At 45.4% G+C, this 13,033-nt stretch overlaps 1 protein-coding gene and 1 pseudogene across 1 annotated transcript; both read right to left on the reverse strand.

Annotated features, from left to right (window-relative positions):
* Positions 1 to 1,733: 1,733 nt before the first annotated feature.
* On the reverse strand, positions 1,734 to 4,196 carry LOC119332780 (leucine-rich repeat receptor-like kinase protein CLV1a). The gene is made up of 2 exons (XM_037605933.1): positions 2,185 to 4,196; positions 1,734 to 2,112 (listed from the first exon to the last, which is right to left on the reverse strand). The coding sequence occupies exons 1-2, from the start codon at positions 4,049 to 4,051 to the stop codon at positions 1,805 to 1,807; spliced, it is 2,175 nt and encodes a 724-aa protein (XP_037461830.1). The 5' UTR covers positions 4,052 to 4,196; the 3' UTR covers positions 1,734 to 1,804.
* Positions 4,197 to 5,692: 1,496 nt separating this feature from the next.
* On the reverse strand, positions 5,693 to 11,424 carry LOC119333040 (annotated as a pseudogene).
* Positions 11,425 to 13,033: the final 1,609 nt, after the last annotated feature.

Here is a 13,033-nt window from a genome sequence, read left to right on the forward strand (position 1 = left end):
GTGCCGAACGTCTACGTGATGAAGGTCTGGACACCCATAAACCTCATCTAACTTTGCAACTAGGTTGTGCTGAGTTGGGACGGCAGGACGCAACCTCGAGACACCACAACACATTGTGTAGAAGAAAAGAGGCCAAACAAGAGGGCCCGAACGTTTAACCTCCGCGCGTTGGTCCTATCCACAAAACCGACTCTCCGGCTTGTGGACCGACCTTGGTGAGGCCACGCGCAGAAGCATAGAGGTGGTGGTCTGGTGCCGGGAAGGGGCGTGGACAAAAAGAAAGCCTCAAACGGAAACCCCAGCCCAGTCCTTTCCTTGTTGCTGTCGACGTACGCGGTTGCTTCCATCATTAGCTTTTTGGGACGTCCTCCATTTATTTACAGAGATCACGCCCCCGCCCGCCGGCGCCGACCAGAGATAGATTGTGAGCGCGCCAGCAGCGACAACCCCCCAGACCCAATCCCGCCGGTCGCCTCCCGACCTCCTCGTCTGTTCCATCCTCTCGCTCTCGGTCGCTTTCCCCCTTTCCCTTTCCCGTCGCCGCCGAAGGAGGAGTTCGACCGGTGGCCTACAAGTCGGAGAAGAGGAAGGAGATGGAGGCGGAGGGGTACAAGATCCTGGGCAACTCCGGCGACCAGTGGAGCGACCTGCTGGGCTACTCCATGAGCGCCCGCTCCTTCAAGCTCCCCAACCCGATGTACTACATCCCCTGACACAACAGAGCAGACATGATTGGTGGGCATAGTGTGAGAAATGCAGTGCTTATTTATCTGTTGCGTTCGTCATGCCGGCCCGATTGACTGAACCCTGTACTGACTGACTGAGTGTGCAAAACAAGACTGAGAATGGAATTGAGAAGGAAGAATTTATACCGTGCAAAAGGATTGGACCTGTGAGCTTGATTGTGTAATGGATAAGATGTGAAATGTGGTTGCTTTGATGGACACATTGTGCCGAAAAGGCGAGGAATCGACATAATCGCTCCGTGAAATATCCTATGATGTTAAGCAGGAAGATATCTCCTGAAATAATATCTTCTGGGCATAATCTACAAAAATCTAGCCTCCTCATCTCTGCTGAACAAACCAAAAGAAAAAAAGTGGTGTACATCTTCAGATCTTCTTACATTGTTGCAAGGAAGGAACCAGCTAACAGTAAAACTGCAGTGCTGCTCTGCGCACCTCTTTTTATTCTGTCAGCAGGATCTCGCATCTACCAACACTTGTGTAGGATCTCTGAGGTTTCAAGGAAGACTGCATCCAACACAGAAAGACACCTTTTTTTTTTCTGTCTACAGAAAGTAACAGCACCCAACACAAAGTTCAGAATGAATTCCCCCCAAAAGGGAGATTGATGTTTATGTTTTGAAGGGCAAGCCTAGATTAGAACGACAGCGTGACAAGATCGAAACTCGCTGGAGCTACCATGACACGGTATAAATTTTGACAGGTTACCAAAAGTGTTGCCAAAGTCAGATGTTTATACTGATACTCTGTTTAGTCCTTGACTTTAAACTGAACCTCAAATTAAACAGGATCAACGGCCAGACAACACGCTGACATTGCACAATAAAAAAACAGATGCTGAATCTTATTGCTTGTAGAAAAAACATTGTGTGTGTCGCCGTGCTTCAGTTTCATTGGAAAAGAAAATTATATCTAGTAAGAATAACAGCACGGCGTGTCTCTGAAACTTTTGACGACCTTCTGGTTCAGATGGCTTATTACGAACTGCATCATGGTGTGTTTTTCAGCGTTGCAGGACCTGCAGAACCTGCTTCATGGAACTGCATCACCGTGTGTTTTCAGCGTTGCAGGACCTGCAGCACCTGCTTCATGGACGGCCGTGATGATGGGTTTGTGCCCGTGCAAATTAGCCCTAGCTTGAACACCAGTTGTACCTCACGCGAGTAGGCTGGATCTCGTATGTCTGCATCAATCACATTTGTCAAATGGATGCTCTCATCTTGATGAAATTGCCTCCATGCCCATTGCGCCAAATTCTCGTACCCGCCCCCACCATTTGCGCACCTCCCTGTTACCAGCTCCAAGAGAACAACCCCAAAGCTGTACACATCAACTTTCTCGTTCATCTTTCTCGAGCTTCCGAACTCTATACAACAAAAAGTGTAAGTAGTTGTTCACACAGTTGTAATACAGAGTTCAAAATAACTGAAATTTTTACCTGGAGCTATGTATCCAAAGGACCCGACCACCGCCGAGACAGACTCTGGCTCGCCGGCTTTAAGCAGTGCGCGAGCTAGACCAAAATCCGCAACCTTCGCTTTAAACTCAGGATCCAAAAGGATGTTGCTGGACTTCACATCACGGTGTGCTATAGCAGGAGAGCAACCATGGTGCATGTAACACAGGCCTCTTGCTGCATCGATCGCTATTGACATCCTTGTCGGCCAGTTCAACAACTGTCTACTTGTACTAGTCGTTGGTTCATCTTTCTGATGCAGCCATTCATACAGGCTACCGTTTTCCATGTATTCATATATGAGGAGCTTTGATTCAGAGCTTGATATGTAGCCAAGCAACTTTACGATATTGGCGTGCCGGATGGATCCAAGAATCTCAATTTCAGCTTGAAACTGCTTTTCCAGCACATCATGTTCCTGTACGCCATTACTACTCCATATTTGCTTGACAGCTATAAGCTCGCTGTTTTCGTCACCAAGGCAGATCTTATATACCTTTCCTGAGCCACCGCTGCCCACAAGGTTTGCATCAATGAGGCTGCAAACGATGTCTTGAATGTCATAATCAATCGCATGGAAGGCCGTAAGCTTCCACTGTGGAGATGGGGCATCGTCCTTTTCCTTTGAGGAAAATGCCTTGATCTTAGTTAAACCAATCAGCCCTGTGCATATGAAAATGGCTGAACCAAAGACCATGAGAATGATTACAAATATTGTCAAGCGGAATTTGGTGCATGGAGGAAGGTTTCCAAAGTGGTTGGAGGAACATAAACCGGGATTGGCACGAAAGCTCGAACCAAATCTGCTCATCTCGAAAGGAGATGGAATCTTGCCCGTGAGTTGGTTACTAGAGAAATCGAGGAAGATGGAGGCTAATTGTAACTGTGTGACGTTTTCTGGTAGTGGACCGGATAGAAGATTGCCGTTCAATAAAATCAAGGACAGATTCTGCATTCTCCAAATCCCACTAGGTATTGTCCCCTTGAGTGTGTTAGAAGACAAATCTAAGGTTCTAAGTTGGGACAAATTCTTGAGCTTACAGAAATCATCTGGTATGCGACCGGACAGAGAGTTACTGTGTAGATCAAGGAACTCTAGATTCTGCATGCTCCAAATCCCAGTCGGTATTGTCCCATTCAGTGTGTTACAAGACAAATCTAAGGTTCTAAGTCGGGTCAGCTTGGTTATAGTGTCTGGAATTTCACCAACTATATTCATATTACCCATTGACAATTCTTCTAGGTTTGTCAAATTTCCAAACTGTGGATCTATTCTGTGTGAATCAAAGGGATTGAAAGATAGTTTCAGAACTTGTAGGGATGAAAGCTGGCAGATTGAACTAGGAATACTGCTAGATAGACTATTCGATTCAAGGTTAAGGTGGGCAATCGTTTTTGACAGTAAATGAATATTTAATGGGAGACTACCAACAAAAGAATTGTATGAGAGGTCTAGAAACTCAAGGCTTGAGCAACTGAAAAGCACCGTAGGGAAAGAACCTGGAATCTTGTTGGACGAAAGGTCAATGTTGGTAATGTTCTTGAAGGAGCAGATTTCTAAGGGAATTGGCTTGGCAAGATTGTAGAATCTGAGTGAAATACCTGTAACAAAGCCCTCCTGAGTGCAAGTGACCCCATCCCACTTACAGTGGCTTCTGTCAATGATGGAGCTCCAGTTGATAGTCGTCTGAAGGCCCCAGTATCTCTCAAGGCTAAGAAGTGCGGCCTTTTCAGCCTTCCTGCCCATGGCTTCACAGTTGTACCCGAGGAGTAAGCAAATGAGGAGGACTAGAGATAGCTTGTGGAGGATGCTACCACGAACAGGGTTGGAATTAGCAACCGCAGTCATCTTGGGCTCAATGAGGACGCTACGGTGAACAATGTGGGAATTATATGCAGTGGAACTGAAAGAAGACAGATAAGTTAGGCTTCCTGTCAATTTCCAAAGAAGCAAAAAAATAAGCTAGGTCCCCTGTCAATCTGCTATTCAATGATTTTTCTGACCAGTGACCATTTCTACGTAGAATAGTTGCTTTTGACTACATTGACTCTTGGATTTGTTGACGGCTCAATGATCAGGTGAGCAGCAACGAACAGCACACATCACCAATGAAAGATGCTTGCGTGAGACAGAGTCGTCGAAAAGACCACCATGAAGAATCACCGGACAGCGAGGGAGTGAAACTGTGCCCGATGACAGAAGAGGAAGCAGCAAGCCAGCAGAGATGTAGCACGCACGCATCATGCTGTTGGGGCTTCAAGACTGCACCATCATATTCTGAAGGCAACAGTTCTTTGAAGTATCAGTGACTCAGTGTCAGTCCTCTCCATCTTGTTCCGCACATGGCACCAGTTCTTGAAGGGCAACACCAACATGGCTACCCGCACCCATAATTTGGCCATGGATGGAAACTCCAGTGTGCAAGCAAAACTAACAGGAGCAAAGTTTTTGCCAAAATAACTTCCATATGCTAACGCGGTAGTGGTCAAAGACTATGTATCTTCAGAGTTCAGACTCTGTTCTGCTCTCGACTGTAAACTGAATCTCAAACTCAAACAGGATCAACAAACACAGTTGCACGAGCAGGAGCCAGCCAAGAGCAGAACTGGATCCTACAAACATGGGGCATCATTTGTACTCACTGAAATATAAATGATCCCTGATATCGCATCCACCAGCAATACTGATGTCTAGGAAGTTCTTCGGGGGCGCCATCAACACGCACTCAAGACACAGTTGGCACGGGCTCGGTAACGCATGACGCACATGGCTGTTCACCTTGTGAGTTTTCAGTGGGGGAGTAACCGTATTTGAAGCTGCAATCATATGCCCAGTCATCGGGTGGTCAGGTGTTGCATTCGGGTTTTTCTTGCACCGCATTACCATTCTTAGTCCAGCAGCATACAAGATGGACCGCTCAGAGGTCAGTGCAACCAGTCCTCCGTGTGCGACAACTTTAGCCTCATGTCCCAAATTTTACACCAGGTATACTTCTCTGCAGGATTTGGAACCAGAAGAAATCCTCGACGACAGACACCCGGCGGAGAATGGGAACCCGAGAAATGGAGCAACCTGCCGCATGCGATGGCGACCTGGGAAGGTGATGCAGTGTTGCGCAAGCATTGTGTATCTCACTAGTGTGGCTGCAGCTTGGGGGCAAGCTGCTGCGTCTCAAAAGGGGAAGCAATGTCATGACCGGCTACAGTGCGGCCATGACAACAGGAAGTGGTACAGGAGAAGACGGTGGCCTGAGCGGTGCGGTGCGGGCTAGCGACTACCTGTCATGTGGGCCCGCATAGTGTGAGTTAATTTATGTGTGACGTTCCTGGCAGGTGGGCCAGTGAGGTTGCTGTGAGTGAGGCGGGTTATAAGCCTCTGTATGCAACTGGTTCAGCAAGTAAAGAAAGAACTAACTAGGGATCCCAACTACCCTGAACTTTCATTCTGATCCTCTCACCTGGTCAACTTCTGTTCTTGCTCCGTTCTACTTCAGATATCAGTCTGGCAAAGTAGGAAGGACATAACAATTTGCTTCCGGAGCACCATGTTGCTTATCTCTGCATAATGGAATTCTGAAACGATGTCCAGGGAAGAAGCTGACCGCAAGAAAACAGTGACAGTTCCTAGGCAACTTAGCAAACATCCTGAATATGTCGGCTGCACAATTAAGAGCAGAAGAGTCCCTCCTGTTGTATTTGCTTGAGCAACCTATACAAATAACACATACTTAGAATTCATCCGATCAATGTATGAAGAAATAGAAATGCTAGAGCCCATCAGAAACACTTCTTCCACGTGTTTGCCATGATAGAATTGGGAAAAAACCAAGTTTATCCATGGTATATTCAGACGCAAGGCTTTACACCACCCGGTTTATTATTATGTTAAAAGGAAAAACTAGTAATGGGGTCCTGCTTACAAATTCTGGAAGCACTGCTATTACAGATAAGAGAAAACACACAGAAAGTTCCGTAAAGCGTGATATCACCAAACCCAGCTCAACGAGATAGCAAACTGTAGTCAGATGCTTGAGAGAGCTGAACTACATAACGTCCAGGATGCAACCGAAATCCATAAAGCGCATATAAATTAACAGCAAAGATCGGTATTCTCATTGATGCGTTGTGCCGCCTGCTCCGCCTTCACCTTGTCCCCGCCCGTCAAGAAGATCACTCGCTCCTGCATGAACAATGAAATGGTTTACAGAAGCATCGAGGGTGACAAACAAGTTTGTTTACAGTAGCCATTTAATTTACAAATATTCCATAAAGAGCGCACAGTAGCTCCAAACCTAAATATCGTTGTCCTACATAATCTTCAAAAAGTTCCAATGTCGTATACCAACCAAGGCAACAGGAAGCTCATGATTTAAATGTTTAAGGTAAAGTTTCTCTGTAGCTCAGACTACATGGAACCTCTTATCTAAATCCCTTCAACATTGCTTTGAGATCCGTACTCTTCAACTAACTTGCAGCAAGAAGATTTTTCTTTTTTGTTTCTCTCAAATGAAAAAACATATAGACTTCAAACTTTGCAGATCAAACAAAATTTACAACTTCAATGTGTGAAAAAACTTTCAGATTTTTTGGACCAACATAAATATATAAAATGAGGATTTTTTTGATTAAAAAAATAAATTTTAGCATTTAAAATGCATGAAAAAATCTGAAAGTTTTTTTCCCACATAGTAATTAGAATGTTTTGTTGTCCTGCAAAGTTTGAAGTTTATACGTTGTTTCGTTTGAGAGAAACAAAAATGACAAATATGTCTGCACGGATCATGATGCAAAAATGAATGGCTAAGATAAGGGGTACCACGTAGCTTGAGCTACAGAAAACCACACTCTTTAATGGCCAGTTTATCTTCTACATTGAATAATTCTTTCCAAGAAGAAACTATTAATACTTCCCAAAAAAATAAATCCCAAACTGTTGTATCTTGCACAGTTTACTAGACCATTATGGCAGGCGTTGCCGTGCCCGTCAATTTTGACAGTGAGATGGTAGGAGTTACCAAAATACAAAGAGGCATGTGTCGTGAGTTTTTAGTGCTTAAAATAATTTATTATTCTGAAGAAGACCATGGAAAAGAGCCAATGGACCAAATCCAGCCATCTAGAACAAGTGATATAACACCAAGAAATAAATTGGCTAACATTAGATAATATATTGTTTCTGACATTAGACTCTCATAGTAAAACAAAGAAACATTGGTGACATGACTTTTTGGTATGTTCCACATCGATCTTTTGTACTCCATCCGTCCGAAAAAACTTGTCCCAAACTTGTCTTTCAAATGGATGTATCTAGCACTAACTTGATGCTAGATGCATCTATTTGAGGGACAAGCTTTTTCAGACGGAGGGAGTAGCAAAGTTCAACATAAGCTTTGGGATAACGATATAGTATACAATATAACTATTCAACAACCAATTTCTGTTCATCATATGTTACTTACTTACATGAACAAAAAGACAGTGTGCTAGCCCTGTCAAGACACTTTCGGGAATTCTTGCTAATCTCCGACTATTCTGTCTGGTGCTTGAGAGAGCTGAACTACATAACGTCCAGGATACAACCGAAATCCATGAAGCGCATATAAATTAACAGAAAAGATCAGTATTCTCATTGATGCGTTGTGCCGCCTGCTCCACCTTCACCTTGTCCCTGCCCCTCACGAAGATCACTCACTCCTGCATGAAGAATGAAATGGTTTACAGAAGCATCGACTAACTTTCAGCGTTCGCTAGGGTGCACAAGCACAATAGCTCCAAACCTAAAGATCGTTGTCCTAGATAATCTTCAAAAAGTTCCAACGTCATATACCAACCAAGGCAACAGGAAGCTCATGCTTTCAATGTTTAATGGCCAGTTTATTTTCTACATTAAATTATTCTTTCCAAGAAGCAACTATCAATAATTCCCAAAAAGAAAATCCCAAACTGTTGTATCTTGCACAGTTTATAGCAAAAATTACTACTTCAGTAAGGTCAGGGTTTTTCTAAGGCTTCCATTGAGCTATAAGTGCATTGATTTCCACAGGGTAAGGTCCTGGTAGTGATGACCAAGATTTTGGATTTTGTTTTGTGATTTTTACCGGTCAAAGGCGAAATGGGCGAAATCCGGTTTTTTCGGAAAATCTCGGAAAAAATCGGACGAAAAGCACAGAGCAAAATTTGAAATTTAGAACGAAAGATGAACGAATTTTAAACGAAAAATGACCGAGATTTTCTGAAAAAGGCTTGAACCAAGCAGAATCGCATTCAACAGGTGAAAAGTTGAAGCAGAATCAACTGATTTCCCAAGTAACAATTGTCAAACTAAACACAAGATACGAAGGGGAAAGGGACGGCCTTCCCAAGCGCGTAGTGCTGCAGCTCCAACCCCGGCACTGCCGGCGCCTACATCCGCTGTTGACCTGGTCTCCGCACGCCATGGAAGAAGTGGATTGGAAGTAGAAAAAGGAGGAGGAGGATGTGGACTGCAGTGGAGAAGGATGGGATCGAGGAGGCAGGGGGCTTGGCTTAGAGCATTACTAGTAGAACCCTCAAACCCTCACTAGCGTTTTAAGGGTTCAAAAATGATCTTTTGTGCACTTTTACGGGTTGAAAAACAGGGGCAAAGATTAGAACCCTCAAATCTAACCCTTATAACGGAATATTCCCCATGAACAACGTTGTCGTTGCGCGCGGGAGGTCGACGGGGCGGCCGCCGGCAACGGGGGCGACTAGCAGCGGCGGTCGCGGGCGTGGGCGCGGGAGTTGGGAGGATTTTCCCCTCCCGCGCGAGTATAACCGCCAAATGAGGGTTGGGGTAGGTTTTGCTCCCCAACCCTTACTTTTGAGGATTGGGAGAGGGTTTGAGGGTTGGACCTTTAAATTTTTTTAAGGGTTTGAGGGTTAAGGGGTTCTAGTCTACGGCTTTTTTTCGACCAAACCTGTAAAAAAGCAGTTAATTTTAGGGGTTTGAGGGTTTGAGGGCTCTACTAGTAATGCTCTTACATCGCTCGCAGGCGGCAGCCGCCGCCGCCGCCGCTCTGTACAGAGAAGCGGGGGACGCAAAAATTAGGGTTGAGAGGCTTCGGTAGAGCAGTTTATATCATCTGCGAGCGTACGTGGACTATGGGCTGGGCCGGAAATTCAAAACGGGCCGGAAATTTTGGCCGGCTTGTATTTTTACCGGGCCTGGACGGCATGGGCGAATTTCGGACGAAAACCTGAAATTCCGGACGAAATTCAAAACTCTGGTGATGACCGGTGGCTGACAGTAAACTTCCTGGGAGACAATGACCAGAACCCCTCGAGGGGACACTCACTCCTGTAGTTTAGCATTCAGTCATGATTTTGCAGTACAATCGTTTGCAATAAGTTACTCCTTCCGTTTCAAATTACTCGTCGCAGAAATGGATGTATCTAGAACTAAAATATATCTAGATACATCCATACATGTGACAAGTAATTCGAAACGGAGGGAATAGATAGTTAAAAATCAGTAGTTCTGAACTAAGGCCAACAGAGCTTTTGTTCTGATTTTTTTTTGTTCCACCAATTGTTGCTAGGAGTAGGGTTAGCGGATGCTGTAAAACTTGTTGTGGGTGACTACGTATGCGTGGACTGCAACTGATAGAGCAATGGCCTAAATAATACTAACTTCAGATGGTTATCGCTGCCCATTTGGGTTGCAAAAAGTTTCCGTTTGGAGTTTTGAGACCTTTGAGTTAAAATGCAGTTATTATGTAACTTGTTCAGTTACACAATCCAGCATTTTGTACCAATAAAAAAGATTAGCTGTTCACGTTTCTTGCCAATCTCCGACTATTCTGTCTCATGCATGCCAAAATGATCTCTACTATACCCACACAAATCTGAGTTCACATAAGACAAGTTTCAAACAGCGGCAATAGGTAAGTGAGTGAGCTATAATCGATTTGTTGTGTTATTTCTGAATAATAATATCAAATACAACAACAGTACTTCATCAAGCACCCAAAGAAATAATTGAGATGATGGAATTTAAATTGGTAGTCCAACACTTGTGAAACAAAAACCATCAGAAATAACTATATTTTTGCTGCAATTGCCATGTAAATGCATGTTATTACCTGCAGCCGCAGCAAAGAAACTTTCGAATGGATATGTATAGATAGTAGACAGCCGATTGAGAGGGTTGCTTTTAAATATCTCCTCAAACTGCAATGACTCAAGATGAACCATGAAGATGCCCCTAGATGTTGACAGAAGTACCAAATTATCGTCCCCTTCGATAATCCTTACTCTTTTGATCCATTCCCCTGATTTTAGAGGGAGAAGCTTGCGCAACTCAATAGTTCGTCCTGGCATCCACCCAGCAACACCGTCAAAATCAGTGATCCTCTCCCATAGTTGAGCTCTGTGGAATTCCGACATGACGATGAAACCAAGCACGCCACCCAGAGTACTCAAATAGAGTCCATGATGGTTGGCGTAGGCATGTGGTGGCACCTCGATCATGGCTAGGCTCTGTCTGTCGAAATTAAGTTCAAGGATACCCACCTGGGGGCCAAACATAAACCAGTAGAGGGAATTCCCAAGCAGCATGCTTCGACTGCCAAGAGATGGAGACATACCAAATGGAACCAAGGTTGAGATGGTATCGGCCCAGGCTCCCATCTCCAACGAGTAGACGCAGGCTCGTGCGACGCCGGCGCTGACGCACGCCAAGACCACCTTGAAGGGGCTCCAATGGCAGGCACCATGCACGTGGCCCTCGTCGCCGGCAACACAGAGCACATCCGCTTGCACATCGTACACGCTCTAGTGGTGACCATTCAGTTGTGGTGGACTGGCTGTGCAGCGGGCGTCGCCTGTGACGGGATCCCACACAAGGACCTGGCGGCAGCTGCTGCTGCCACGGTCCGTGCCGGTGAAGAGGACGCGGCCGTGGCGGCAGCCGCGAAAGGACAAGATGCCGCCTTCGATGCCGTCGAGCCGCGGGGAGAAGCGCTCGGGCGGGATGAGGTCCGGCGGATCCAGAGTCGACCTGAAGGAGGGTTCATCGAGGCTGGAGTTGAAGAACACGCCGACGATGGGGCGTTCCCGGTGGTGCGCGCAGAAGCGGCGGAGGAATTGGGGGTCAGCGACGATGCGGCGCCAGCCCTTGCAGACAGAGGAGACGCGGGGGAGGGAGGAAGGTCGCGGAGGGAGCCGCAGGAGTATCTCCATCAGGAGGTCGTCGTTCTCCATCGGCGCATATATAGGTGGGCGAAATCTACGCCCTACGCGATGACCGGGAAGAGGTCGAACCTGCCGGCGTCGATGCCGCCGCGCCACTCTCCTGCATCCCCGACTTTCTCCGGCAGCGGCGGCGAGGCTGGGCGGCGCGCATCGGCGGCGGCACGGGAGGTGCGTGTTCAGTTCACGCAAGCACTGGAGAAGACATTTACATTCGCGTTCTGTTCATAGCGTGTATCTTCATCGTCCAAATCTACCCATAATGCGCGTGAGAAGTTGAGAAGGGCCCGTTAGGACCCATGCTAGTTTTGTCCAGTAGTAGGTGACGCGCTGTTGCTAGATTCACTTCATCCTTCCGGCGGTGGAATTAATTCCTGTGATTATTTCTCTGGCCTATCTTGTTGGAAATAATTTAAACATCACAAAATTTAAAATATCATGTTATTAAAATTGTTCTTAAAAAATATTCTTTAAATAGTTTTAAATAGAACCAAACTGTATCCCTAAAAAACATAAAACCAAACTTTGTTAAACTGGTATCTGAACTTTGCCATGACAAATAGAAATACTTTTGGAAAACTTTGGCATAGCTCACAATTTTTGAAAAATAGATAGAGAACGGTTTAACCGTATTTTTGGACTTTGTCGCCAAAACTCAAAGAACTTCTCATTTTTATTGGTTTCTTCAAAAGTCCTTCTGATTTTCATGGCAAAGTTCAGGCACATCCTTCATAAAGTCCGACAAAGCCTTCATAAAAATTGCACGCGCGTGATTTTTTAGTGAGGCTGTGAGTTAACATGTAATAATCCCATAGTAACTAATGACATTATCCTGCAACAAAAAGTAACTAGCGACGTTAATTATCCACGCTAGATATAATTATGAGGTTGACCTGCCACTAAACAGGAGCATGGGAGGGAAAAGTGCACAGAGCATGCACAAGACCTAGCTAGAGAAACGAATCTATTAGCATGTGACTGGTGCATGGCTGACACAACGGTGTGCCTAACTGATTGGACAGCATGCTTGATAGCCGGTCGAATTCGCGCTGCATACAGAATGCAAACGTAAGAAACCGCGTCCCACACCCGCGATGGGGTACACTAGGTGGGCCCAATTTTTTGGTCCGCGATAGATACGTATATCTTGGGCTGTACTGAGAGGGCCCAGGCCAGAACATCTTTGGGCCCACAACCCCCATACTCAAGCTGCATTTAGGTCGCATCCTGAATTATTCGCTACGGAGGGAGTAACACTTTTCAAATGTACGACCTTTTTTGAAATTCACGATTTTTGAGCTGCTCTGAGAGGGCCTGCGCAGAGTGAGCAACTCCTATTTTGTGCCTTAAACGCCCGCTTTAGTTTTTTTTTTGCGAATAAAATGGGTTCTTATTTCTTAGAAATAGCGTTACAGTCCGCTAATACAAGCTGTTTAATACTGTCTGGAACCTGATGCAACCAACAAGCGGTGCTACCTCCAGTTCTCCCTACATTAGCTAGACTACGAGCAACACTATTTTGATTATGATTAATTAAAAACGGAACAAACGCATGGAGCTGCAGGAGCTTCTTGATTTCCATCATCAGATGTCCATAGGCTGACCGAATAAGCGAATCGTC

Source organism: Triticum dicoccoides, chromosome 7A (genome assembly GCF_002162155.2).
Source record: "Triticum dicoccoides isolate Atlit2015 ecotype Zavitan chromosome 7A, WEW_v2.0, whole genome shotgun sequence".
NCBI classification, from domain to species: Eukaryota; Viridiplantae; Streptophyta; class Magnoliopsida; order Poales; family Poaceae; genus Triticum; species Triticum dicoccoides.